Below are 26,905 nucleotides of genomic sequence, written 5' to 3'. Positions count from 1 at the left end.
TTTGCCCTTGTCGCAGGGGATAGATGAAGACTGGTAGTCGGTCACAGAGGGGAGGTGGGCATAGGGATATTGAGGGTCTCCAGTGGGGAGGACTCCAGCCATATGGGGGCACTGCAGTAGGGCAGTACCCCCAGTAGAAGGACGCCACGGTCTGGGAGAGACGTGGGCCCTGACGTAGAGTGGTGAAGAATAACAAATAACAGCAGGCAAGACACCAGCCAGAAGAGGGTGCTGCAGCACCATAATGCTAATTCCCTGAGTGACCAGCAGGAGGCATCATGGTGGTGAGTGTACTGTGTTACAGTGTCAAACATGGACTTGAACTGTTGCTCTACACTCCTGTGGCTATGCATATCAGTCTTATTTTTAGGAACTGATAAATGGTAGCAATGTTCCCTCAAATCTTTTCCTTCCATGTGTGGATTTTTTCCATCCATGTGCAGAATAATTTTATGTGCGCTGAGGCATATGCAAATGTGCACCACTAGTAGAAACAAAAATCCTAGCTTGGCGCTCTGCTAATCAGCTGGTTGGTATTTGAATCTGTCCTGAGCATCCACACAAGCTTACAGGGAACACTGAACAGCAGTGATATTCCATTATAAAACAGAAAACACAAAGGGATTGTTGTCCTCCAATGTGTGACCCAAATTTCAAATTCCTTTGTCCGGACTTCGGAACCAAGTCTTTAATCCATCAAATTAAGAGTTATGTTAGCTAAAGTTGGCCTAGATTTGCTATCTCCCTTAGTGTTCTCTACAACCAAGACACTAAAGAAAAATTAATATACTCCTGTCAGGGCTGTTCCTCACTCAGGCGCTCCAAGTGTAGAAAGCCTGCAAGAGAGCTTAAAAATCTTGCCTCTCCAGACACTGGTTACCAAAAAACTTCCCCCCAGAATCATAAAACACAGATTTTGGGGAATTGCTACTACCATTAAGTGATTTTAACCCTAAAACCAGGGGTGAATGCCTGAATCCACCTCCAGGGAGAGACTGAAAGAAGAAAAAAGAAAAACAAGCTGCAGTCTCTCTGGTAGCTGACCTTCCAGTCTGAGGCATGCAGATACACACAGACACCCAGAGGGTATGTCTACACTGCATTCCTCTTTTGAGCGAGGAATGCAAATGCAGCTGAGTGAAATTGCAAATGAATCACAGATATGAATTTCCCATGCTTCATTTGCATAATCGTGTCTGGATGCTTTTTCGAAATAGAGTTTCTTTTTTCGAAATAGGGTATTTTGAAAAAGCAGCCGGATGGGATTATGCAAATGAAGCACGGGAAATTCAAATCCACGCTTCATTTGCAATTTTGCTCAGCTGCATTTGCATTCCTCTCTCGAAAGAGGAAGGCAGGGTAGACATACCCAGACAGACCTTCTAGTACACAAGAATCAAATTATTACCTTAAAATAAGTGATTTTTTAATTACAAAACAAAAGATATACTTGATAAAGCATACTTGGTTGCTAGATGTTACAGAGCAACTAAGGAAAACAAATTAAAACACAGAAAAAATCTCTGGGCACAGTCTTAGATGGTAAATGGGGAGGGGAGGCATAGATTCACAGAGAGCAGTTCAAACCAAACCAAAAAATAAAGAAAAATTACCATGAACATGACTAGATTCCCTTTTCCCCTTACTTCCTTCCAATTTTCTCTTTGCTCAGTCCACTCCCATGTCCCAAATTCCTTGGAGGCATGGTAGTCCTGCCTGGATTTAAAGCATTCTATGTCTCTCAACACCTGTTTTTTCTCTCCCACACAAAGAAAGCAGGAAAGGAATCTATATCCAATTCAAATTTCAACACTCTATCTCGACTGGTTCTCTCAGCCCCCTGACCAACACCTTTGCTAGCTACCTGAGTTTAACCTGTTAGTCACAGGGTGCTTGTTAGCATTCCTCCTGTCCAGTACAACTCCAAACCCTGATCTTAGTAACAGCATCTACTTTTACCTGACAGGCTAAAAAAGGTATAAGTATTTACTGTAGCTACAGTACGTAAATCAACTGTATGCAACTTGTAAAAAGAAAATATATTTTCATTTCAAGGACTAGTTTACAGATTTCCTTTTCACCCAGAAGAAAAACTCTTCCCATATTTATTTATCTCTCTTCCTAAGTAGCCATAACCTTCCTTTTAGTGTAGGCTAAAATTATGTTCTCCTACACATGAACAACATTCTAAGTACTGATGAAAGGGGTTAAGTAGTAAGGCAATCCTGTCTTTCTTCCCAAATACAGCATCACCTCTGCATCGCCTGCCATTGATTTGGATTAGGAAAAAGAAATTCACTTTCAGTAGGTCTACGTTCATGGGTGTGATGCACATATTGTACAGAATTAATTGTTTCACAAAAAACCAAAAAAAACCAACCAACCAAACAAAAAACCCAGCAAGATTACAATAGTTGTATGCTCTGTGGGTGAATCCTGAACATAGATAGCAGTTTCACATGGATCTGATTAGACTCAGTATAGTCATTTGTAGTGCTGAATATCAGAAGTGCAACACGGAATTAATAAGGATTGTTTGGGGAGTGGGGCAACCAGGAACTGTTGCATACCTTGCACTGCCAAAGAACTATTTCATATCCCAACAACCAGGCTACATGTGCTACTGAATAATCATTTTGTGACTCCAGGTCAGGGTTTCCCAACCTATGGGTCGGTCGGGACCCAAATATGGATTGCCATTACATTTCAAAAGGATCGCCAAGTGTATCCCCAAGTGGCTCTGTCCCCTTTCCTCCCCCCGTTTTTGAATTGCCTTGGGTCACCAAGTCTTCCTGAATTGTCAAAATGGGTTCCCATCTGGAAAAGGTCGGGAACTGCTGCTCTAGGTTATTGGGACTGCAAATTAGAGTTTTCTCAGAGCATGGTTTCTCACCCAGCCCTACGAAAAGAGCTCACTACTGCCACGATTTTGTTCCTGAACATATTTTTCCAAAGAATAGAAGCCGAACTAGTGAATAAAGCTGCTCCAAAATTTTCTTAAACTTTTGATGAGAAATTAGATTTTGATTAAAAAGAAAAATTCACAAAAAAATCTGCTTTCCTCAAAAAAAAAAATTGACTTCAAGTTGCAAAAGTGAATACAAAAAGTTCCACAATAAAAAGGTCCTGCTGTTCTCCCACTCACACCACCATAATGTCTGAAATGATTTTCCCACCCCCTCTGCCAGGAAAGTTTTTATGTTTCCTCGGGGTGAGGTGCAGCTGCTGAATCTCAACAGCAAATTAAAATCTTTTGTAACAAAGGTAAAAAAAATTGTTTAGCAGACACAAACTCTGCTAGAAGACTCAGTTAAAAGTAGCTGTACAAGGAAGCCATTGTAATTGCCTAAACAGTTATTTAATCGGATTTGAAACTGCCAGCTGGAATTAATGAAAGTAATGTAGTACAGTGAACAAGTTAAGATGACATAGCACTCTTCTACCTTGAGGAAAGAGGTCTGTATTAGTGCAGTAAGTCATTTATACATTTCAAGTGATTTATTAAATATCTAATTGTCAGAACAGCCATGTGAAATAGATAACTATTATCTTCATTTTTCAGTTAAGGACATGAAGACAAAGTGGTTAAGTAACTTGATTAAGATTAGATAGCAAATTAGCAGCAGAGTTGGGGAAAAGCCTCCAGTACAGAAAGGTGTACAAACTAGGGATGTGAAAGTGCAATCATGTACATGGTTAGTCAATGAGCCATGGTTTCATGCAGGCTCTTGGTATGTGCGGGAGCCAGCTTAAAAGCTGTATAAGAGGCAGCATCGTGGGGGAGAGAAGGGAAGGCAAGCAGGAGCCTGTAATTAAAAGCCAGCTCCCGGCATGCACCAGTCCCAGGGAGCCTCCTACCCCTTACCCCATGTGTAACCATGTAACTGCAGAAAATTTCATCAGTTACACAGTTACTTAAACTCATTTTAACCTCCCTCATACAAACAGGCAAATTAGCAAGACTTAGCCTGGAAAAAGGAAGGAACCACTGCTAGCAGTTAAGAGAAACTGGATATTAGGGCAACAGATTTAGGACTCGTTTACATGAAGTTTAGTCCTGCTTAAACTGTATTGGTTTAGAAACAGATATAATTAAAATGGTACCATCCTTCATATGGATGCAGTAATATTCGTATCAAAGTAGATCTCATACTGCTGAGCTAAGTACAAGCATTAAATTTCATTCAATGAATTGTATACAACAAGCTGGGAACCCCCCACTTGGTTAAAATGGCCTGGTGTAAAGTGAACCATGCCTGATTGGGAAGGGGGGGGGGGTGAAACAAACAAAAGCAGCATCCCTACAAGAAGCGGTTGGATTGCAAATGTGACTTTGAACAAAATGAAGGAAGTAGAGAAGCATGTAGCATTAAGTGTGTCAACATGATGTTCACAATATCTTGGAAGCCTGCAATTATACTAGTGTTAATTCAGTCATTTCTATTTTAGGTGGCTGGTGAAATCAATAAGAATCGGAGGGTTAATACCGCTTTCACAGCTTGACAATTGCACAGTAATATTGTCCCTGCTATGCTCTTGCAAATCTGTCCAATCTGCATATTGTGAAACCAAAAAAAAATCGGAGTTCATACCTGTCATGTCTCAGTGCCCTCATATCAACATACACAGTGGTTGGATCTGGTCCAGATGTTCCCTGTGAAATACAACATATTCTAGTTAGAATTTAGTTTATATTCAATTATAATTATAAGAAATCCAATTTATTCCAATCGGAATAATTGTAAAAGTTATTTTACAGCTTTGGAATAGAAAAATTTGTCTACTAGTTAAGCTAATCAAATAACATTTATTTAAATACTAATGAAACCAAACTTGATTAGAATAGCTTATATATTCTATAATAATTATATTATTATAACAATCATAATATCATGACCTCCAAATATACCTACACTGGGATAACTGTTGCCTTGCGGCTTGTGAGAATGTCAAATGACTGTACTTATTAAATGTCAATACAGTCTTTTTTGCTTCCAAAAGGTTGTCTATTCAGTACATTAATGCATACAAAATTAAATTAAATATTTTGTCATATTGAGGAATGCTGAAATCGCTGAGGAGACACAGTTAAATGGTAAAAGTATGGGGTCAAGTATGTGAAACATGATTTGCAAAAGATCTTCTACACATGCAACAGAGCATATATTTAAAGTTAAAGATATTAAGGCAGCACACGTGACATGAACTGATATGGACTGAAGATCTATAAGCAATTATTCTGTTCTTTATCAGGTTTCCACTTTATATTTTAACTACTCATTGAGTGTCATAATATTCAGTTACTTATGTAACAACGGAGTGTTTTTACTGTAATTTTGTAACCTGCAATGATTTTTCCCTTATCCAAGTGCTTAAACTCATCACCAAGTATAATGTGAATTTCCTATTTCTAGTGATCTTTTATTTGATACATGCTCCACTCCACAGACAGGCAGGAAATGATAACTGCACAACTTTGTTTTGGAACAATGGAATTTTGGAAAGTCTGTCCTAAGCAGCTTAATGAATAGAACGCCAAATAATGTTTATAAGAACCCCTGTATCAGTTACTTAGGTTTTCAAGGAATATTACAGATCAAACCACATTGTCTTCTAACCACTTTAAAATATATAATACAATGTAAGTCTGAGAAATGGACAATTTGCTATTCTATGTTTCAACTGCAATGCTTACTTAACTGGTAGTTTTACAATTTTTTCAGCACTGGAAACTGTGATAATGTTCTACAGGTAAACAATTTCCATACCAAAAGGAGAAAAGACATTACTAACACTTAATATTTACAATACAGACACTGATCAGTAACCCACCACCAAGATAGTCAAAGAGAAACAGAGCTGCACATGCACATTAGCCTCTTTAGCTTCTAATAACACAAAATACAAGATACAACATCCTAGCTAGCCATTAAAGATGTGATTTTCAGTCTACTAATAAACTCAGCAGTGTAACAGACTAGTGCTGAGTGGAGAGCGTAATTAAGTAAAGATTAAAGTGGAAAAAACCCTAAAAATGGTTATTCTTGATTTTTTAGGGGGAAAAACCCAAAAAAACCAAAACATAACCAATTTGTAAAATAACAGAACCAAGTTAGTTAGAAAATTAAAGACAACCATCATGGCAATTATGATTTTCAGTATGAAGGAAATAATTACTATAGCTAGCTAAGTTTTCGTGAAGCCTGCAGCCAGACAGAACTGTACTGGACTTGTTCATAATCATACAAAAAGAATCTAATAATCCTCAAAATCTCCAGACTCAATTTCTAGTCTGTACCACTGTTGGAAGCTGATAGGTGGGTATTTAGGGAACATGAAAATCCCCTACCTGCTCGGCCAGCTTCCCCAGCCTGTGAGGCTATAGCAGCAAGAATAGCAGGGATGAAGGAGAGAAGGAAAGAAAGTAACACAAGACAAAAATAACAACATCATATGGGAATGAAGGGTGGGAAAGGGGAAAAAAAAGAGAGGAAATGCAAAAAGCAGGGAGTAAAATAAAAAGAAAAACAATGTCAAATACAGGAATCTTACAAAGTAACCATTTTACCATTAAAGGTTAAAAAAAGTAAAAAATGAGGTGTTGATATTTTAGTAGAGCAACAGAAGAGACAGCAACAGACTGTTAACCTTAGAGACAAAACAAACTGAAGTGATTTTAGGACACTACTGACAATGTTAGTAGACAATTTGTGTTAAGCACGCTATCTTTCACATGAAAGTATAAGTAAATATTATTGCCTCACTATTTGAAATGCACATATATTGACACAGGAGCTCCTAGTTTGCCTTACTCTAACAAATAAAGATTGTTAGTGATTACTTTCCCTCCTAAAAGCAGTAAGTATCTCTGGGGTGCTTTTTTGGGCAACATTAGTTGACAATGGAGGAAAAAGGATACTTACACATTTTTCACAGAGATTAACCTGCTTATAGGGTAGAATAAAATCAAGGCTTCTTGTATAATTTGATTTCTATAGGATCAGAACTAATTAAATAACTTGGTACTACAAAACTCCTTCATTCTTTGTTCACAGGCCCTGGGATGCAGGGTGTGAAGCAGTAAGAATAAATAGTAATACAAAACAAATAGATTCATCAACATCAAAATTCAACATTACAATGAAGTAACAATAAAAAAATACAGTGACTATTAGTCCTCTGTTACTAAGCCTCTTGTGTCAGACACACTGGTGATGTTGCAGCCATTAGCTGTGCTGTCATATGGAAAACCTAAACTCAAAAGAACACCATCAAACTTGATCTGTGATTGGTGAAGTCAGACAATTCTAAGAGCACTTATATTTTATTACAGTGGTGCCCTGCTTCAGTATAAATATTAGTGCCAATAGAACTAGACTGTCAACTCTGTAATCTATAGGAAATTGCCACAGCAAACAGCTAAAAACTAGTGTACTTGAACTAAGGGGAAGAGCGAGCATTGTTAAATAGAATGAGTGTGCTCCTTGATGCCTGAGAATGGCCACACGGGTAAATAATGTGTAGGTGTCACTGTATACTATAAAACTGTATCTAAACACAGACCTGGTTAAGCGCAGTGAATCCCATGACTATGCAAATATACAAATGCAAAAATTTAACACCCTAATTCCAGGGTTGATCTTTAAACATTCTTAAAACTGCCCTCATAAGGTTTTTAAATATGAGCTCTATCCTCAATGCACAACATTTGGAATTTAATTTTCAACACTGACCTCTAACTCTGTGGATGCATGTAAATCTGGTAAATTTGGTAAATACCTACCAACTTTGCCCATAGAATTAGAGACTGGGTTGCAAGGTTCCCGCTAAGTTGCACGGCAGTACAGCTCCACAGCTGCTTAATAAGCCCCATCTAGTCAGAGGCTCAGCGCACAGAGCTGTTTGACTGGGTAGCGCTGATTAAGCAGCTGCTGGGCTGTGCTGCCACGCAGCTAAGATGGAATCTTGCTGGGCTGAAATCTAGCTGAAACATTAAGCCTGTGTAAACAAATTCATTCAGTGTGAAACTAACTCTTGATTAGAAACAAGATATATTTTATAGAGTCTTCATACAACATCAGCAGGCATAGCCTCTCTTGTGTCTGATACTTAAAAGAAAAAAAAATCCACTTTTATGAGGATAAATCTTTCCTTCTGAGATACATGTACATAACTCCCATTGAAATCAGGGACAATAGTATACATACAATAATGCCTACTGCAAGTGTTTAAAAGTCATGAATTGGGCAACCAAAATCATGAGAATTTTAAAACTGCCCTCACAAGGTTCTTAACTATGAGATCAATAACTGTTAGGTTCTTTTAATTTGCCTTCTTTTCATAAATATTTGAGAATCTCAAGTAAGGCTTGGTCTAGATTAAAAGTTATACCACCCTAGTATATTGGTTGGGGTACAACATACATTTCTGACTAACATAACTATGCTGACTACCTTCCTGTGTAGATGCAGCTATGTCAATGAAAGAGGGTTTCTGTTGTCATAGCTAATACCAGTTGGGGAGCTGGGGTTTCTACCCCTATGTTGACATAAGCTCACTAATGTAGACATAGCCTAATACAATTTCAACAGGTGGAGACTTAAGGAAATCACAAATATCATGACTGTCCACAAAATCCTGAGAGTTGGCAACACTAGCTGAAGGCGTTGACTCAGTTATACTACATATGTAAATACAAAATCATACATGTCACGAATTTGCTACCACTTGAAATATAAATAAAAAATGTACAGTCCTCTATCAGAGTAGTTTTATTTCCCTAAATGCAACTCCATGATCCTCAAAAGCATGATCTTTTACTAAGGAAAAAGACAAAAACACTGTTGCTGCCTAAAAGTTTTAAATGGTAGAATTCTCAGTTAAAGCAATTCATATGTAGATGTTAACTGGAGTGAAACACATAGTTTTCTTCAACTAAAAAAAACTACATGAAGAATTGAGTAACTTTTCTAATTATAGTGCCACAAAAATGTACTCGATCATTTTCTTTCAAAGGAGCAAATGTGGCTGAAGGCATTTCCTTCTCCAGTGGAGGTTAATAACAAAGTGACACTTTGGAAAAAGATTTTATCTCAAGGATAATTAAGCATGGGAGATGTAATTTGAACTTCAATGCCTTTTTTGTGTCACTCCTCCCCCGCCACTAAAAACTTAATAAATTCCAAGTAGTTAAATGAAAGCTATCTTACAAATCAAAATATTCCGGAAGAGCATCTCTGCCTTGTTAACAGCTCATCCCTACTTTTCTGTGTCTTTAGAGAATAAGGAAACTGTACCTGAAAAGTAAAATATGCTATATCCAATCTAGTTCCCTCTGAAATAACTTTCCTACATATCTACATTTGGGATGTTAGATAGCGTATAATTGAATAGTTGTGTAACTTCATCAAATTTTAGCGGTTACACAACTGCTCGATAGTCCCCGGGGTGGGGCCATTCTTGGGGAGCCCCCTGCCAGCCTGGGCTACTGCCCAGCATCTGTGGCAGCCTCCCCTGTCCCCTTCCCCGCTCATGCCTCCCACTCCTCACTGCCTCTGGGGGATCAGCTTCCACCTGCCTCCCCTCACTCTCTGCACTACTGTTTCTCTATCAGAGGGAGCAGTGTGAGAGTAGGGGAGGGCAGGCAGCTCCACGGGATTTGTACTGACTTCCGCCTCTCCCCCTCCCCTGCCACCTGTGATACAGAGGCAGCAAGGAAAGGGAGTGTGTGTAGGCAACAGGATTAACCGACATGCCCAAACTTGTTGGTTAATCATGTAGTCATCTACACGCTGACATTCTTAATCTATATGACTTTTAGTCATAAGGTGCTAGATTTGTAAAGGCATTTAGGTGCCTACAATTTTTAAAAATACCCTTCTGCATTTTAAGGTGTCTCAACAGTTTTACAAATCTTAGTGACTACATCTATACTGCACCCTTTTTCCGCAAAAGCTTATGCAAATGAAGCGTGGAGTAGAATTAGGGGCCATTTCTGTGCAAGAGGCTTTTTCACAAAAAGGAGCTGTGTAAACGCAGGAGCCGTTCTTCCTGAAAAAATGAGGAAGAATGGCTCTTGCTCAAGAGGGTTTTTTTTGCGCAAAAACGGCCCCTAGTTATTAATTATGCAAATGAAGTGTGGCAATATTTTACTCTGCGCTTCATTTGCATAAGCTTTTGCAGAAAAATGGTGCAGTATAGACATAGCCTAAGTCAGAAGACATATGTTAATTCTGTCTTAAATTAGGCAGAAGGAATATATTCAGTGTCTCATAGTATTTCATATGGTGCAATACTAAGGTTACCATTAGGTTACAAGTATAAAACTGTTTTGAATGGGGATTATTATGATGCTTGCTTTTTCCAAGTATATATATTCATAAAATAAGACTGATAAATATGCTCCAAAATTATTTATTTCTTCTTTACATACCACTTTACTGTAAAGGAAAAAATAGAGAAAGCTTGTTGCAAAAATTACAGCTTACTTTTAGATAAAATGCTTGTGTCTTTCCCTTGTCACTAGTTTGAAAACAGGAAAAACTAAAGAAACTAGTAATTCCAAGATAACTAGATGGACAACTTGGAACTATTTACGGAACAGAATTGTCCTGTTGCTGAAGACTGCTTCCAGAATCCATGTATTATTCAGTAGGTGACTTCTAGCAAAAACACACAGACTGTGTATGATCATAAATGTAGGATATGCACAGCTGTTGAAGCCCCTCTAATGAGACCCTTTGACATAATCAATCTATAGGATCGTCTATTGATGGAATTCAAGTGAGAGGGGAACAGGAGATTGCATCCAAGTCAAATAAAAAGGTAACTCACTCTGAAGACAATCAGACTAGGCCTTTCTCTGAAGAAGGGACAAATGATGAGCACTAAGACCACTAGATAAAGATGACTCCTGGGTGTAAATTTTTAGGAGGAAACTCGAATGAGTCAGAATACCAGCCTTATGGAAAGTAAAGTTTGAAGGAGTATATACTGATAATATCAATATTTCCTCCACCTTCTTTCATATAGTGATTACAGAGTAGGAGGTAGGATTACATCAGTTGTATGAACAAATACAAAAGCAGATGCCACAGGCTCAGAAACATACAAAAGCACTTTTCTGAAGCACTGCATTAAGACCCCAGCAAACAAGGACCAGTTCCTGAACATGAGGAAGAGATGTTAACTTAAAGAACCTCACTGAGAAAAGATTAAGACCTATTCTGCTCTTCTACCTGCCATCCTGGAAACAGAATACCCTCTGGGTCAAGACACCTGCATACTACAAGTCAGGAACTGCTATACTAAATCAGAACAGTGGTCCATCAATCTCAGCATCCAATCTTTCCCAGTCAACAGTACCAACCGTGTGGTATTCTACATTTATTTTATATTTTCAATCTAGCCATATTTTGCAGTTACTTTTATAACTAACAGCTCCACTATTACTTCAAATCACACTTGACATCTTCCTTGCTTAAATGCTTTAAGAGCCATTCTGACTATAAGAGTGATGTACAGGGCAACATTATAAGCAGTAGACTACTTCAAAACAGAAACTAAGCAGTTTTCTACTCAAAGCCACTTTTAAAAAAAAAAAAAAATCATATACATATTCTTAAATTCCTCCTGTGGATTGAGATGCCTGCTGCTAAACTATTTGAACATACCCAAAGAGAACTGTCAACTTGAGTAGCTACATCAGTTCTCTCCGGATGTTAATGGGCTGGACTTGCCTCTTATTTTGTGCTGCATACAGCTTGAAAATCTGCAGTCAAAATCATTAAGAAAAAGTCATTTGAGGGGCAATCCCGTCTCAAGAACTGTTGTTTACTTTTGTTCATTCACATAAACTCCCAATGGCTGAAGTTAATAAAGTAGCCCAGATAAAATTCAGAATTGATCAGGTTCTCAAGTGACAGGATATGCCTGTCATTTCTTTGAGTTTACCTGGACTTCCACACAAATTAGGATCAACAATATTTTTGAGATTGACTTAAGGCCTAAACTTTAGAACTGGTCAGTGTTCTCTCAACTCATTTGCAGCATTTAGTGCCAGTAGGTCTTTCTGAAGAGCTTGAATACAATGGGAAGCTTGTCCTTGTTATCTACAATGCCCTTCATGGTGTTCTCATCTGCATCAGAGCACAGGGTGAATTCAAGCAAAGCTTTGATAAGATAGTTTCAGGGTTGAAACTTCAGGGATTGAAGGGCCACTGACCTGATGTACTTGAGAAATTTTAGTGGATGCTTAAAGCAGCCTGTCATAACAGCAATACCATAATTTCCCTGAGCTATGTCTCCCATCACCACCTCCTCCCATAGAAAAGGAAATCCTGCAGCCATTTCAAAGTCAAAAGCAAGGCAAGTATAACCAGCAGACTGTTGTGTCTAAGTGGCAAATTCATTTGATTCTCTTTTGTTTTCTTGACAAGGAATTCCTAGATGGTTGTTACTTTCTTTCCCATTAAAAAGTGTTGTGGCTCCACCTACACAGTAGGTATCAATAGTTGCATATGCTGCATTTTCCCTGACACACAGCTTTTAAAGTACCATTGATGTATTCATGGTGAAGAAGTAAACTAAGCCCTATTTGTTATCAGTTCTCCAAAAGAAAGCAGACTGAGGAACTCTTTGATGTGAGTCTCTAAAGATGAAGTATCAGAGGAGTAGCCGTGTTAGTCTGAATCTGCAAAAACAACGAAAGTCCTGTGGCACCTTATAGACCAGTGTTTCTTAAACTTTTTAAGACTGAGGAACACCAAGCAATATTTTTTTTTTATGGGGAACATCAAAGATGGCAAGCAAAAAAACAAACAAACAAACACACCCCACCAGACTTGGGAGACCTGGGGGATAGAAATGCACCATGACTCCCCTTCCTCCCCCCTCCGCCCCCCCAGGAAGACTGCCCTAATAACAGTCTGAAAATGTAGACCACAAAAAAGTAAGGATAATAATAAACAAATGGTAAATAAGTTCATGTGTCTGGCCAAGAGGGAGGGTAGAGGAGGGGTCTTGGGGCAGAATGTCTGGCCAGGAGCGGGTATTGGGGCAGGGTGTCTGGCCAGGAGGAAGGGTGCAGGAGGGGACTTGTGGCAGGGTATCAGAGCAAGCTGGGAATGCAGGGTCTTGGCAGGGGGAGGGGAGAAAAGGGGGTTTGGGTACAGGGTCTGGGCACGAGGGGGGATGCTTACCTGGCTTGGCACCCTGCTGCAGCATGGAAAACCTCCAGGGAGCATGCTCTTGTTCCTTCGTGGGGGAGGGGGGAAAACCACCACTGCTGCAGTGCCAGGCCAGGCCAGGCTTCCCACTGGCAGGGCGGGGGTTGGGGTGGGAGAGTAGAAACCCCAACCGTCCCCGCCAGATTAAACTCTGCCACTTCCCCAGCAGGCTGGTAGGGGCGCAGGAGAGAGAGAACAGCAGCGCATGGGGGACAGCAGAGCCCAATCGCGCCCCGAGGAGGGGGGGCAGCAGAGCCCGAGCTTGCCCCACATGTGTGCGGGGCAGGGTGTGGGGGGGGGGGAAGGGAGAGGGAGGTGGCAGAGCCTGAATCGAGTTCCCCGCAGGCGGCAGTTTTAAAACACCGAGGTCCAAGAGCAGCTCCTCAACTCCGGCCACCTTCCCTCTTCCTCCTCCCAGCAGCAGTGGCTGCTGTAAAAGCTGCCACCTGCACACATAGAGGAGGAGAAGACTGCTCAGCACCAGAGGCTTCGTGGGACAGGGCCGTCCTGTGGGCTGGCGGGGAGAAGGGGCAGCCACAGTGGGAGCTATTTGCGGGCTCTGCAGGGGACTGGGGAGCAGAATTGTTTCTGTTCTTTCCACGGCACACTTCTGATTGCCTCGCAGCACACTGGTGTGCCACGGAACACAGTTTAAGAAATGCTGTTATAGACTAACAGATTTATTAGAGCATGAGCTTTTGTGGGCAAAGACCCACTTCGTCAGATGCATGATACATCTGATGAAGCGGTTCTTGGTCCACGAAAGCTCATGCTTCAATAAATCTGTTAGTCTATAAGGTGCCACAGGACTTCTTGTTATTTTTTCTAAAGATGAAGTTAGGGTGCTTTTTTAATTAAAATTTTGATTGCTTGTTTCATTAGGTTTTCCTATCTCTCTTACAGCTCCAGGTACTCCAGAGAGAAAAAGAAAGTTTCTCTGCAAGGGTACAGAACTCCTTAAACAGGAGAGATCTCAAATATTTATTAAGTGAAATATATCATGTAGATGTTAACACAGCTGTTTCTAAACCTGAATACAGACTAAGTCTGATCTTACATTTATTAAGCAGAAGGGACATTTATTATAAAAGGATTCAAATATTGCTTTTAGGAATGCGGGAGATTTCCGTGAAGTTTTACATGCCAGTAGACTGTCTGATAGAATGCTGAATTACAAAGGGCTACCTCCAGAGCAAAGAATGACGTTTCATCTTTCTCGTCTGACTATAGCTTTATCATGTCGTATAAACAATAGTGATATTTAAAATCACTGACTGATTTAGTTGTAGACTGAAGGGATATTAGGTTGCATGACAGATAGAGAGATGGGTCGACTCCTACATTCATTTTCTGTTAACATGTTGCAGTAGCCAGGTCACTTTAAATCAAGGTCTGATGAAGGCTTTGATTAGTCAGTTCCGCAATAGGCTGGGGCAAAGCTGCTGATAAGGAACAAAAGCCTGGTCTGTGCTGGACTGATTACCTATACTTATGAAGCATTTTTAGATGTCTGGCTTGTAAAACAAAGTGCTGTAAAAATGGTGAATAGCAGAAGGGGGTGGCAAGTGCGTTATTTGCTGTATTTCTATTCAGATGTGGTTTTGGCTTCCATATTTGAGCAAGGCTTTTGTTACTATCCATGAAGAGCTCCCCAATATGAAGCCATGGGAGACACAAGAGCTGAAAAGTTGGAATAGTCTTTGCTGGATGTAGGGGAGTTACACTTACAGAATGGAGGATTGAAGGCGGCCAACAGTAACCCTGAAAAAGACTTAGTGGACATGGCTGATAGCCAACTCCCAGTGCTGCTCCCAAGAAGCCTAATGCAATCCTTGGAGTAGTCAGTAGAAGGTGATATTACCTTTATATATGTCACTGGTGAGACACTATCGGTGTCGAGTTCAGCTATCCACACTTGGAAGGGATATTGAAAAATGGAAAGGGATCAGAGAAGAACCATAAGTACAGATGATGGAAAACACGCCTTACTGCAGAAGACTTTCCCTTTAGCTCATCAAAGGTAAGAACTTCATCAGTTTAAATCCTGACAAATGGAGAAGATTTGATAGTAGAGGACCTTTAATCAAGCATAATAGAAGCATAACAATTTGAAGCTAGACAAGTTCAAGCTGGAAATAAAAAATAAAATAGAAAAAACTGTGCCTTAACCTAAGGATAATTAAATATTAGAGCATTTTATTAGTGAGTATAGTAAGTTCTCAGTCACTCGGAGTCTTTAAATCAAAATTGGATATCTTTCTAAAAAGATGTGTTTGTCTTAAGCACAAGTTATTGGGCTAGATGCAAGAATCAGCAGGTGAAGCTCTAGGATCTATGTTTTAAAGGAACGCAGACTAGATGATGACAGTGTTCCCTTTTTTCTTTTAAGCCTATTAATCAAAAAAGCTGAATGCCTGGAGCAGAGAATGCAAGATAAATGTCAGGTTCTCCTGGAGACTCGTCTGATGAATGGGATGAATGAAATACACATATGCCTCATACGCTGACAAATGAGTCAAAAAGATTTCTTTTTCACTGTGAGACCTAAATATTGCATGCAGAAAATATTTATCTGACTAACGTAAGTAACTATTCTACACACAGAAGGAAGCTACTTTGTTTTAGGATACCTTCATGAAAGCACTTGGAAGCAGGGATATGCATACGTCAATAAATTCCAACTCATTTTATTTTAGAGTAACAACAGTATAAGTTATTCTGATACACTTTACTGAATTATAGCACATCTGGGGCAGAATAAATGCTATGAATGCATTGTGAAGGATGAACAGTGTTCATTGACAAATGCAGAAGTGTAGTAATTGTATATGAAAAGGGAACATTAAGTAGCAGATGAATTTGCTTAATGCACTTAAAGAATAACTAAGCAAATGGCCAACATGAAATATGACGAAACCTCCCATGCTTGATGTGAAAATTGCTTATTGATAACCATTTCCTTAGCACAAGCACTTGTACAAATTTAAGGCATGGAAAATCTTACCTGCAAACATATAGCCAGGTTCACTCTACAGCCAAAAGATGTGCTAACAGCCCGTGGATGGAGACCCAGGTCTTTAAATAATTTTGAGAATGACTGAGTGAGAGCTATTCGGGGTCGTTCTTCTGCCACGACTACACACGTCCGTACACGTGAGAGGTCCAGTCCTCTTCCCTAGGAAAGAAGAAGTTACAATGCAGTGAAAACTACAGTTAGTCAACTTTAAAACAGTGGATGAAAACAAGTGATGTTGTGAAATAAAACATGAACACAGAAATACAGGATTATAATTCTCCAATTCCAGCCTTTCATGGAAGCTGTATGGCCATCTGACACATTTATGACTAATGGAGAAATAGACCTACTTGCTTGAGTGGCGAAGAGTCCTGTGGCACCTTATAGACTAACAGAAGTGTTGGAGCATAAGCTTTCGTGGGCAAAGACCCACTTCGTCAGATGCATGTCTGCTACTTGCTTGGAATTTCTTCCCTAGTATTTAGGAGGAAACGGATCACAAAAAGTTCCAGAAGTAAAAAACTGCTAGTATCAAGTAATAGCTAGGGACTGCAATGACTAGTCAACTGGAAGAGTTAACTGTCCTGGAAAAAAACTGATTGGAGAATTATTAAAAGGCTAAAGGAACTATAGACCGTGTGTGCACCCTAAGCTCCACACAATAGGTTTCAATAAAATAATAGGATTTTTCAATCATTTAAAGGAGGTCTGGCATTTCACAACTAGTTGCATATGACAGTCTACAAAAACACTAATACCTCTGTCATCTGAAGAAGTGGGTTGTGCCCACAAAAGCTGATACCATCTACATGTTTTGTTAGTCTTTAAGGTGCTGCTAGACTATTAATTGTTTTTTAAGTTTTTACAAAAACACTGACATCAGAAATGTTACATATACAAATTTCCACATTTGCTTTCATTCAAAGTAATTGGAAGTAATTTGAGAGCAATGTAAACATATCAATCACAAATAAGTCTCAGTTTTAGCGGCGGGTGCTGTTTAGGCTTTACTCTACCCAATCTTGGGTAAGGGCAAACTTTGCCAGAGTAGCTGGAATGTGGAAAATAGAACAGAAGAATGAATCACTGTGTTCCCTAGATGCATGAAGACACAATCCAAACAGGTTACTGTCTCCGCCAATATCACATGTAGCAAGTTCCTTCTTGAAAGTCACCCACCAACTCCTTTCCAGTTCCTGTGACAGCCTTAACATACAGGGCTGCTGACTCAGGCATCAGTCCACCCTCCTGAGCGTTCTTCTCTGCTCTTATAGTAAGTACTCAGCCATGGGGATAGCAATGCTCTCCTGTCAGTATGTGAGTGAGATTTTAGCTTCCAGAGGTCAGACAAAGAGAAGCAGCAGGGGAAAAGGATCAACAAAAATCATGAGAAATAAAGAACTTAAAAAAATTAATGTAAAGGGAAATGAGGGGAAAATAGAAAGCAGAGAAAGGGAGGAAAAAGGCAGTGAGACAGCAACAAGTGTGTCAAAATGCATTTGGGAAAGGACATGGCGGGGCACCTATTTTCCAATCCATTTGGGCTTGGGATTCTACTAAAAGGTGGGAACTCTTGTTCTAGGTAGACAAGCATCAGTAGTTACAAAAGGATAGCATCTAATGGAAAAAAAAAAGAAGAAATGGAAGGAAGAAAATATTGAACCACAAAAACATTGCCTGGGTCCAAGCTCTCTACTTCACATTTATACCACACTACCTTTGTAAATTACTTTAATTCTGGAAATGATATACAGTTGTCAGTAAATGAAAGGAATTACTGACATCTGAAAAGTTAAACCTCTTTGTAACTGAAAAGAAAAAAATAGGGGTATGTCTACACTACCCTCCTAGTTCGAACTAGGAGGGTAATGTATGCATACCGCACTTGCTAATGAAGCCCGGGATTTGAATTTCCCGGGCTTCATTAGCATAGGCGGGGAGCCGCCATTTTTAAATCCCCGCTGCTTCGAACCCCGTGTAGCGCGGCTACACGGGGCTCGAACTAGGTAGTTCGGACTAGGGTGCCTATTCCGAACTACCGGTACACCTCGTTTCACGAGGAGTAACGGTAGTTCGGAATAGGACCCTAGTCCGAACTACCTAGTTCGAGCCCCGTGTAGCCGCGCTACACGGGGTTCGAAGCAGCGGGGATTTAAAAATGGCGGCTCCCCGCTTATGCTAATGAAGCCCGGGAAATTCAAATCCCGGGCTTCATTAGTAAGTGCGGTATGCATACATTACCCCGCTAGTTCGAACTAGCGGGGTAGTGTAGACATACCCTAGGATATTTTAAAAGCAGTACATTTGGTTAGAAGAACTGGCTACAGAATATATAGCAAAAAAATGTATCAGTTTCATAACACAAGTATCAGTATATTCCTGACTCCATATTCTGTGTGCTCAAATATGTCAAAACCAAACACATACTTAACAAGTATATTCGATTACTTATACGTGCAATGTACATTAAGTTGGCTAATATAGTTCTGGCTTTTACAACCTTAGCATTTAGTGACCTATTTGGGTGTTCAATAAACACAGATCTTAAACATTAGGAAAGCCTCAAAGAATAAACTTATCTAGGAACCTCATGATCTGGAAAAGGGGTAGGGAGTAGCAGGTGACAAAAGCTAATACACAGCCTGTGCAAAGGAATTATACTAGTTGTATTGAAGATCTTCTTTACTCTCTAATTATCTTCTCAGTGGAAAGCTTTAACACATGCCTGTTGAGCAGAGAACAGTTCTAAATGCTATATAAATGAATTGTCACGCTATGAAGAAAAATTGAATTCCTCACCTTCAGTGATTCAGTCTGTGAACCGAGTCCCTTGGTACAAAGCTCCATGACTGAATAGGAACAAAAAGTGTCTCTCACTTTATACTGACTCACAGCTAGCAGCCATAGAGCAGGATTAGTCTCCAATTCAGAGGGAGGAATCAGAATAGACTGGTGCCCTGAATAAACACTGCAAAACATAAGATTTGTTAATGCAAGCTAGAATTCTGTATGTGAAATGATCACAAACTAAAAAGGGCACTCTCACTTAAGCAAACATTTTAACAGCAATATTAGGCACAATATGTTTACATCTCACTAACACTGCACAGTTGTCAAAGCTTTATGTTAAGGGCTAAATTCTGTCTTTTGTCACAATCATATAATGCAAGTGAAGTCAGTGGAAACCTAGGCAGAACCAGGTCCTAAGTTACTAAAACATACAAAATGTAGGTGACCTCTATTGCTAGAAATGCCAGTAAGATCACATAGCTATCTGTAAAATATGCACCTGCTAATAACGGATTATGGTTGGTTATTACAGTAAAACTTGTGTTATCCAGCATGCTCAGGGATTAGGGCATTCCGGTTATCTAAAAATTCTGATTATCTGAGGATTCCATCAACCTAGGAAAAATCAATGGACAATAATAGTAAAACTCAAGTTTTTAATATTGGTAGTTTTGTAGTGTGAGGCAGTTGGTCTCTCATTTCTATTTTGAGTTAAAGATGATTAGTACTTCTTACATAAAAAATTGTTAAACCAATCATGGTAAACCAAGCCAGGCCTGTACGCCTGAAGATGTGATAGTATTGTGGCTGCGTGCAATGCCGGTTAACAAAGTGCTGGATAACAAAGGTTTCACTGTATCATTTTAACATTTCTTGAACAGTAAATACAGTACCTTTTGCTCACCAATGAACTGACCCCATGGAAATAAACAAGAGCTTTGCCATCATTTTCAAAGGGATGGGATTAGATCCCAAATTAAAAGTAAATGGTGCCTTTAAAATTCTCTCAGTAAAATGTTATGAACTTTAAAAAATGACATCCCATACCTCTATTGTACATTGAAGACATTTAGTAATTTCCCTAAAACAGAAGCTAATGCTAACTGTACAGCACTAATTGTTGCAGCATCATTAGAACTGCCTACAACTTCTTCACCAGAAGTGTTTCCTAAATTGATGGTTCGCTCCTGTAAGCACTGTGAATATCAGACAGGCAGATTTCCCTGTCAGCATTACAGTTTTGCCTCTCACATTTTAATCTGTGATTTGTACATCTTTTAGTTTTGACAGCTCACAATAGAATACAATAAAAGATTAAAACTGGAAGGTTCTCAAAAAGGGTAAGTTTAGATGCAGTCAGTTCCATGAGTCACATAATGCCGAGGAGAGGGCAAGCACTCATGTTTGAAGGTATGCTTAGCCCCTTGGAGACAAGAGAAAATTCTGGTTCCTCTGAAACCTGAAAATCCTTCAGTACTACATACACAAGAGCAGAGGTGGGCAAATACTGATCCAAGGGCTGGATCCAGTATGCTAGGGTTAGCCTCTGGTACCCCCCTCCCACTGCCAGTATTTACCTGCGCCTCTACAGGTACAAACTGCAGCTCCTGTTGGTCACTTATCATCATTCCTAGTCAAAGGGAACTGCAGGAAACAGAGTACCAGTCCATGCCACTTCTCACAGCTCTCATTGGCCAGGAATAGCGATCCGCAGCCAATGGGAGGTGTGGTCACCAGTACCTGTGGAGGTGCAGGTAAATATAGTGGTGGCAGATCACCAGGGGCTAATCCTGGAAACTGCCACCATTTTATTAACAACTCTGAACAAGAGGGACTGTGCTATAAATTCAGCATGAGAGCAGAAAGCATCGAGGGGGATAGTGCCAACATGCCTAGTACTGAAACACTCTGGCTATGTCTACACTCGCGGCTTCTTGCATGAGAAATATGCAAATGAGGCGAAGCATGGAATATTGCCGAGCCTCATTTGCATACCTAATGAGCCGCCATTTTTGCAGAAGAGGATCTTGCACCAGAAGGAGCTGTCTACACTGCCCCTTCTTTGTCTCCTCTATCTACACTACTCCCGATTTGTGACATAGGGCCTTTTTAAAATGCTAGTGTTGAGGCGAGTTGGGCCTCTCATTGGAAATACCCATCGGGGTTTTGTCCTTGACTTTCCCAGCAGCAATGTTGATCCTTTGTTGATTTAATTCCCACCAAAGTCTGAAACTGAAATGATCATCAAAGATGGAACCTGGAGCTAGTGGATCTAGAATTCACAGGGATGCTTCAGGACTGCAACAGAATTTGTCCTGAAAGATCTGTTGTTTCCAGATAAGAAGCTAGAGAGATGGAGCAATTAAACAATTTAACATGTCTCCTTCACCTTTAAGGACTTACACACTGAACACTTCCTGAGTATATGAGCTTTCCCAAGACAAAAAAAGGCATCTGCTGGGTCTATCATTAATTAGAACTGCTACCTCACAGGAAGAGTGATACTTGAAGCTGGGCGACTTGTAGTGAGACACCACTATGCTGTGGTGTGGGAAGAAGATCTGAGTCAGGAAAAAAGACATAATATGGAAGGTATTAACAACTACCTTAGCCATTAACAACTATCCAAAAAATTGCCAAAAGGCAGCTGCTTAATATTAAGCAGTATCCAATTCACAGCAACAAGTAAGGAAACAAGATGCATCATAGCCCCAAAGGACACTGCTGGACAATAGTCTCCACACCTACGCACATGTGCATTAAGATGTATGGACAAGCCCTCAAAGAGTAGTGGGTGTTCAACACCATTGAAAATAATGCCGCTCCTACTCACACTTATTTCAGTGCCTGCTTTCAGGCACTCTAGTTTGAAAGGTTTGGCCAGTCTTTAATCTTGTGTATAACTGACAGAAAGAGGACAGAGAGGTGCTCTATACAAAGGAATTTCTTCACTGGCTTCCTCTGAGCCTCTGGCTATCTTCCTCAGTTAATATGCCTGAGGAAATCTCCTCCTTTCTAGACAGGGTGGCCAGATACCTGGTTTTTGACCAGAAAGTTCGACTGAAAAGGGGACCCGACAGTGTCCAGTCAGATATACTGATCAGACACGCCTGTTACTGTGGGCGGGTGAGGCAGAGAGGCACCAGGTCACTGTGCCACCTACCATTCAGCTGGGGCCACCTCGTACCTGCATCAGGTTGCTGCCGCTCCCAGCTGCAATTCTGCAGGCAAGTCCCTCCTGCCATGAGCAAGAGAGAGAGGGGACCAACAGCAAGTAAAGAGAGTAGGGAAGAAGAGAGTAGGGGAGAAGAGGGGAGAACTGGTGGGTGGATTGGGTCTGGAGAGGAAGAGGAACAGGGAAAAGGGCTCGCAGGGGAAAGTGTAGAAGGATTCAGCACTCCCACTGGACTGTCTGATTTTTAAATATTACAAAGTTAGCAATCTTGTCTCCTGACCGGGGACGTACAGAGTTCCTTTATGCTGTTCCATTCACCTTAAAAGGGGTGGGGTAGGAGGAATCTTAGTGTTTATCTTGAAGTCAGGCCATCTAACATAGTAGATGAAAAATGATCCCTTCTCCTGTTGCAGCTTGTACAGTTGCAATTCCACCTTTTGATGGGATTGTTTCTTGTTTACCTCTGCCGTAGTTAGGTCCATTTGTTTAAGAGGAAACTTGGTAGGACATCACTTTCATTGTAGAAGTTAGCTAATGGCCTTATCAGTGACTCTAGTTGCTCATTCGGGCCTAGGTTGCCCACTGTCCAATCGTACAAACCCAAAGACCCTTGACCTGCCCTTCTCCAAGGCCGTGCTCCACCTAACTCTATCCTACCTCCTGCCATCGCTTGCACTCCCACCACCCTCAGTCACTTTCACCAGGCTGGGGCAAGGTATTGGTGCAGGATGGAGTGCGGGATGCAGGCTCTGGGGTGCAGGAGAGGAATAGGGGTTGGACTCTGGGAGGGAGTTTGGGTGCAGGAGGGGATTCGGGATCTGACCTGAGGCAGAGTGGCTGGGGTGCAGGAGTTGGTCAGTGGGTCGACATTTACCTCTGGAGACTCCTCCAGACTGGCACATCCCTCCACTGCACACTGCTGCCTGCAGGCACCACCCTTGCTGCTGCCACTGGCTGTAGTTCCTGGCCAATGGGAGCTGCAGAATCAGTGCTGAGGGCAAGGACAGCAAGTGAAGAACCTCCCGCAGGGACAGTGCCAGAAGCTTCTGGGAAGAGGGTGTAGCCAAGGCAGGGAGGTAGTGTAGCCAAGGGAGCCTGCCTTAGTGTCACTGTGCTGCTGGAATATTAGCATCAAAAATCTCCCAGATTGGCTGAAATAACCTCTGAGAGATAAGGTGTGATTCTGGGAGACTCCTTTTGAAAGCAGGAGGATTGGCAACCCTATTCATGGCTGACAGGAAGCGCACATGCAAGAAGAAAGCAGCTCTCATCGTACTTCCAAAACAAACATTTATATCACAACTCCACAGCACACACAGTATTTGCTACATGTGGTTTTTGTGGATTGGAAAAATCCAGCTCTGATTATCCTGATTTGCAATTGAACTCCATTCCTGCAACCAAATAACAATTCAGTGCATTTCTATCACTGTAGAACTGGACTAAAACATAGGCCGTGTCTAGACTACATGCCTCTGTCGTCAGAGGCATGTAGATTAGAGGCATGTCGTCAGAGGCATGTAGATTAGACACATAGGCAAAGGTAAATGAAGCCATGATTTAAATCAGGGGTCTCCAAACTTTTCTGCCCGAGGGCCGCATTAACTATCAAACAGCAGTTCGGGGGCCGACTACACACTTGAGGTCCAAATAAAAAACAATCAAAACATGGATGTTGTTTTTAATTATTTATTTAATATTATTTTATTCAGTTATTATTTAATAACACATTGATACACTACACATGAACACCTGTATTAGTGTGAATGGTGAAATTGTTTCCTGGATGCCAAAATAGAGCCCAGCCCACTAGTGACCTCATGAGAGAGCTAGCCAATAGGATAAGAACGCACTGGCCAATAGGGAGCAATTGTCCACGCCAAGTCCCAACCCCTCTTGCTGTGAGGGACGCGCAGAGCCCGGGCTCGGCCGTCGGTCTGCAGGGCGTGTGGCCGTCCGTTGGCGGCTCCGATCCCCCACACCCCCGGCCGGGGAGTCTCGCTGCCCAGGGCAAGGGCTGCGCGGGTCCAGAGTCCCTCCTCCGTCCCGCTGGCTCCTCCGGCTTCCCTCTCCTGGCTGCCTGCCCAAAAGAAAGTGAGTGCCGGCCGCCCCTGTCCTTCCGGCCCCTCCCCCTTTTGAGCCGGCACGCACGGGGCGTGCCTGCGGCTGTGCGCCCGCGCTCCCCTCCCCGTGGGCTTTCCCCTGGGCTCCGCTCCGCCGCGCCGCTCGGCACTTCTCCGGGGGAAGGGCTGTCAGTGTGGGGAGTTTCTTCCCCGCCCAAGCTCCGCGGCGCTGCGCCGCTCGGCGCTTCTCCAGGGGAGGGGCTGTTAGTGCGGGGAGTTTCTTCCCCGTCACAGTCTCCACGGGCCGGATGAGAGGGCCTCGCGGGCCGCATCCGGCCCGCGGGCCGTAGTTTGGAGACCCCTGATTTAAATGATCGCGGCTTCATTTAAATTTACATGGCTGCCGCGCTGAGCCGACAAACAGCTGATCAGTTGTGTGTCGGCTCAGCGCGCTGGTCTGGACGCTCCGCGCCGACATCAAAGCTCTTTGTCAGCAGCCCCGTTATTCCTCATGGGACGAGGTTTACCGGGGCTGCCGACAAAGGGCTTTGATGTCGGCAGGGGAGCGTCCAGACTAGCATTCAAATATCCAAATATCCTTCAGGTGAAAAACATGGCATGTTAAAACAACCACCTTTTGGCATGTAAATTACAAAGAGTAAACTGCATGTTTACTGACTAAAAGAGTGCTTTAGTGCTTCTATAGAGCATCCAAAAATGACATTCACTCATAACAAACTATCGTGAGAAGGAAGGGAAGTTTCCACAGCAAAATGAACTAAGATGGTTTATCATGTCAGCTTTCAACCAATAATGATCTATTAGAGGTGAGACTGAATTTTTGGATCAAAGTATTTGATAGAAAATGTGGTTGCCAAAGAGAAATCAGTATTTTCCAAAGGAAAGTATCAATTTTGCTGAAGCCATTCTATGTCCCATTGGGAAAATTGAAGCAAAATTACAATGGCCAATCCCAAAAGCTCACTAATGAATCAGACCCTCCCAAAATCATGTGTTTTTTTAGTGGTTAAATTGAATTGATCTTTTTCATTATTGAACTTTCTCTGCCCACAGTGTGCATGACAAGTACCAAATTTGTAGAGTAAGCTGATTTTCTGCCCTAAGTGTGCAGATCTTTCAGCTTCTCCCCAAACTAGATTCTAATAATTATTTCTGTGCTCTGTATTCAGCCCTATATCTGCCTTTCCCCTAACCTTTCAGTTAATTCATCAGCCCCAAAATAACAGTGGACAAGCAGACATACATCATTCCTGGCCTCTTTGTACCTCTGGATCTATAGAGTGTCTTTGCCTCCCTCCCAGGTGGGGGAAGCAGCTGCAGCAGGACCTCCCAAACCTGTTGTTTTCTCCCTTCCAAACCTGTTGTTGCAGGGATGGAGAGAGGAGCGGACTGACCCATTTTTTGGCATGATGAAAGGGAAAGAGGAGGCACAGGTGCCCAAAGCTGCTGGGCTCTTTCCAATTTCTGCTCCCTCTCCTTTTGTGAAAATGGTATTGACTACTTCTTTCCCATAATCCAAATTCTCACAGGGCCACAAGGGCAGGCGGAAAGGGAGCATCAGGTTGGTTGCTCTTCCTTAGAAGGCAGGTAAGTGAGGAAAGCAGCCAATTAGAGGTTTTTTTTAGTTCTGGGCAAGACTGAAAATTACATGAGGGTTGGAGCATCTTGTTAACTGAAAGACTGGCTTTAGCACAGACCCCTGAGTTGAAATCCTATCCTGTTGCTATTTTGGGTCAGGTCATCATTATTCAGTATCTGCTTGATTTGACACGGTGCCTCATGGAATTTGTCATTTGCGTCTGTCCCCCTGATCCTGACCCCGTGGTCCAACTGTATCTTCCATGTTGCACAGCTGTATCCCCTCTGTCGGAGCCACCACAACACATCCTAGATATAGTTTGGCCAGGCAGAGTAAGTGCACAAGGCACATAAACTAAAATTCCCATGAAGAACTATGAGGCTTCACATGGACACAGATTAACACTGAGCTGGTTCAAAATTCAACATTTTGATGTTGGAACATCAAAATATTTTGTTTCAGCAGAAAGTATGCAAATGAAATATTCCAGCAATTCCCAGGCTAAATGTTTATGAACTTTCTGGTTTGAAAAAAAAAAAGTTTAAATAATTTTATGTTTTGTTCCAAATGGTGATGAAAACAAGATGTTGAAATATAAAAATTTCCTGCAAAATGATTTTTGGTCAGCTCTAGTCTTTTTATGACATCAGAGCAATTATTATTTAAACCAACAAATACACCAGATCACCCTAAAAAGAAAGAAAACTACTCACACACAAAGACTGTGCTAGGATATAAATTTTAGGTATGAGCCTAGCCATGTCAATGTACTCTGTGACATGGGCCGGCTGTCTAGCGCATGTGCTAAGACGTTCATTGGTACTTAACGTGGGATTGTAACGGTTGTAGTGACACTCTTTTTTTGAATGCTAGCTAGAAGACAGTGAGTGTGTGTTTCTCCATGAGTTGGGAATTACATCCTCAGCTCCAAGCAAAGACATGGCCTATTTGGCAATAACAGTGACCTGAATTAAAGGAATGGTGTCAGTTTACACTTAGTCCTGGATTTGCATTTTGTAAAAACAAGTTTTTTAA

The 26,905-nt window shown here is 41.4% G+C and overlaps 1 protein-coding gene across 5 annotated transcripts in view; it reads right to left on the bottom strand.

Moving 5' to 3' along the window:
• DIP2C (DIP2 acetate--CoA ligase C (putative)) overlaps window positions 1-26,905 on the bottom strand; it is a 524,374-nt gene that overhangs the window by 45,442 nt on the left and 452,027 nt on the right. For 3 of the 5 annotated variants that reach the window (XM_089776776.1, XM_006111894.4, XM_006111900.4), the window contains 4 exons: window positions 19,042-19,210; window positions 16,231-16,401; window positions 6,350-6,379; window positions 4,593-4,654 (listed from right to left, as the gene is read on the bottom strand). In XM_089776776.1, coding sequence (XP_089632902.1) covers window positions 4,593-4,654; window positions 6,350-6,379; window positions 16,231-16,401; window positions 19,042-19,210 — 432 coding nt within the window. The remainder of the gene's footprint in view (window positions 1-4,592; window positions 4,655-6,349; window positions 6,380-16,230; window positions 16,402-19,041; window positions 19,211-26,905) is intronic. The other 2 variants (XM_006111897.4, XM_006111901.4) reach the window with 1 other exon arrangement.

Source organism: Pelodiscus sinensis, chromosome 2, assembly GCF_052426305.1.
Source record: "Pelodiscus sinensis isolate ZL-2025 chromosome 2, ASM5242630v1, whole genome shotgun sequence".
In the NCBI taxonomy this organism is placed as follows: domain Eukaryota; kingdom Metazoa; phylum Chordata; order Testudines; family Trionychidae; genus Pelodiscus; species Pelodiscus sinensis.
Note: the sequence above shows the minus strand (reverse complement) of the source record. Positions and strands in the feature narration are given on the sequence as shown.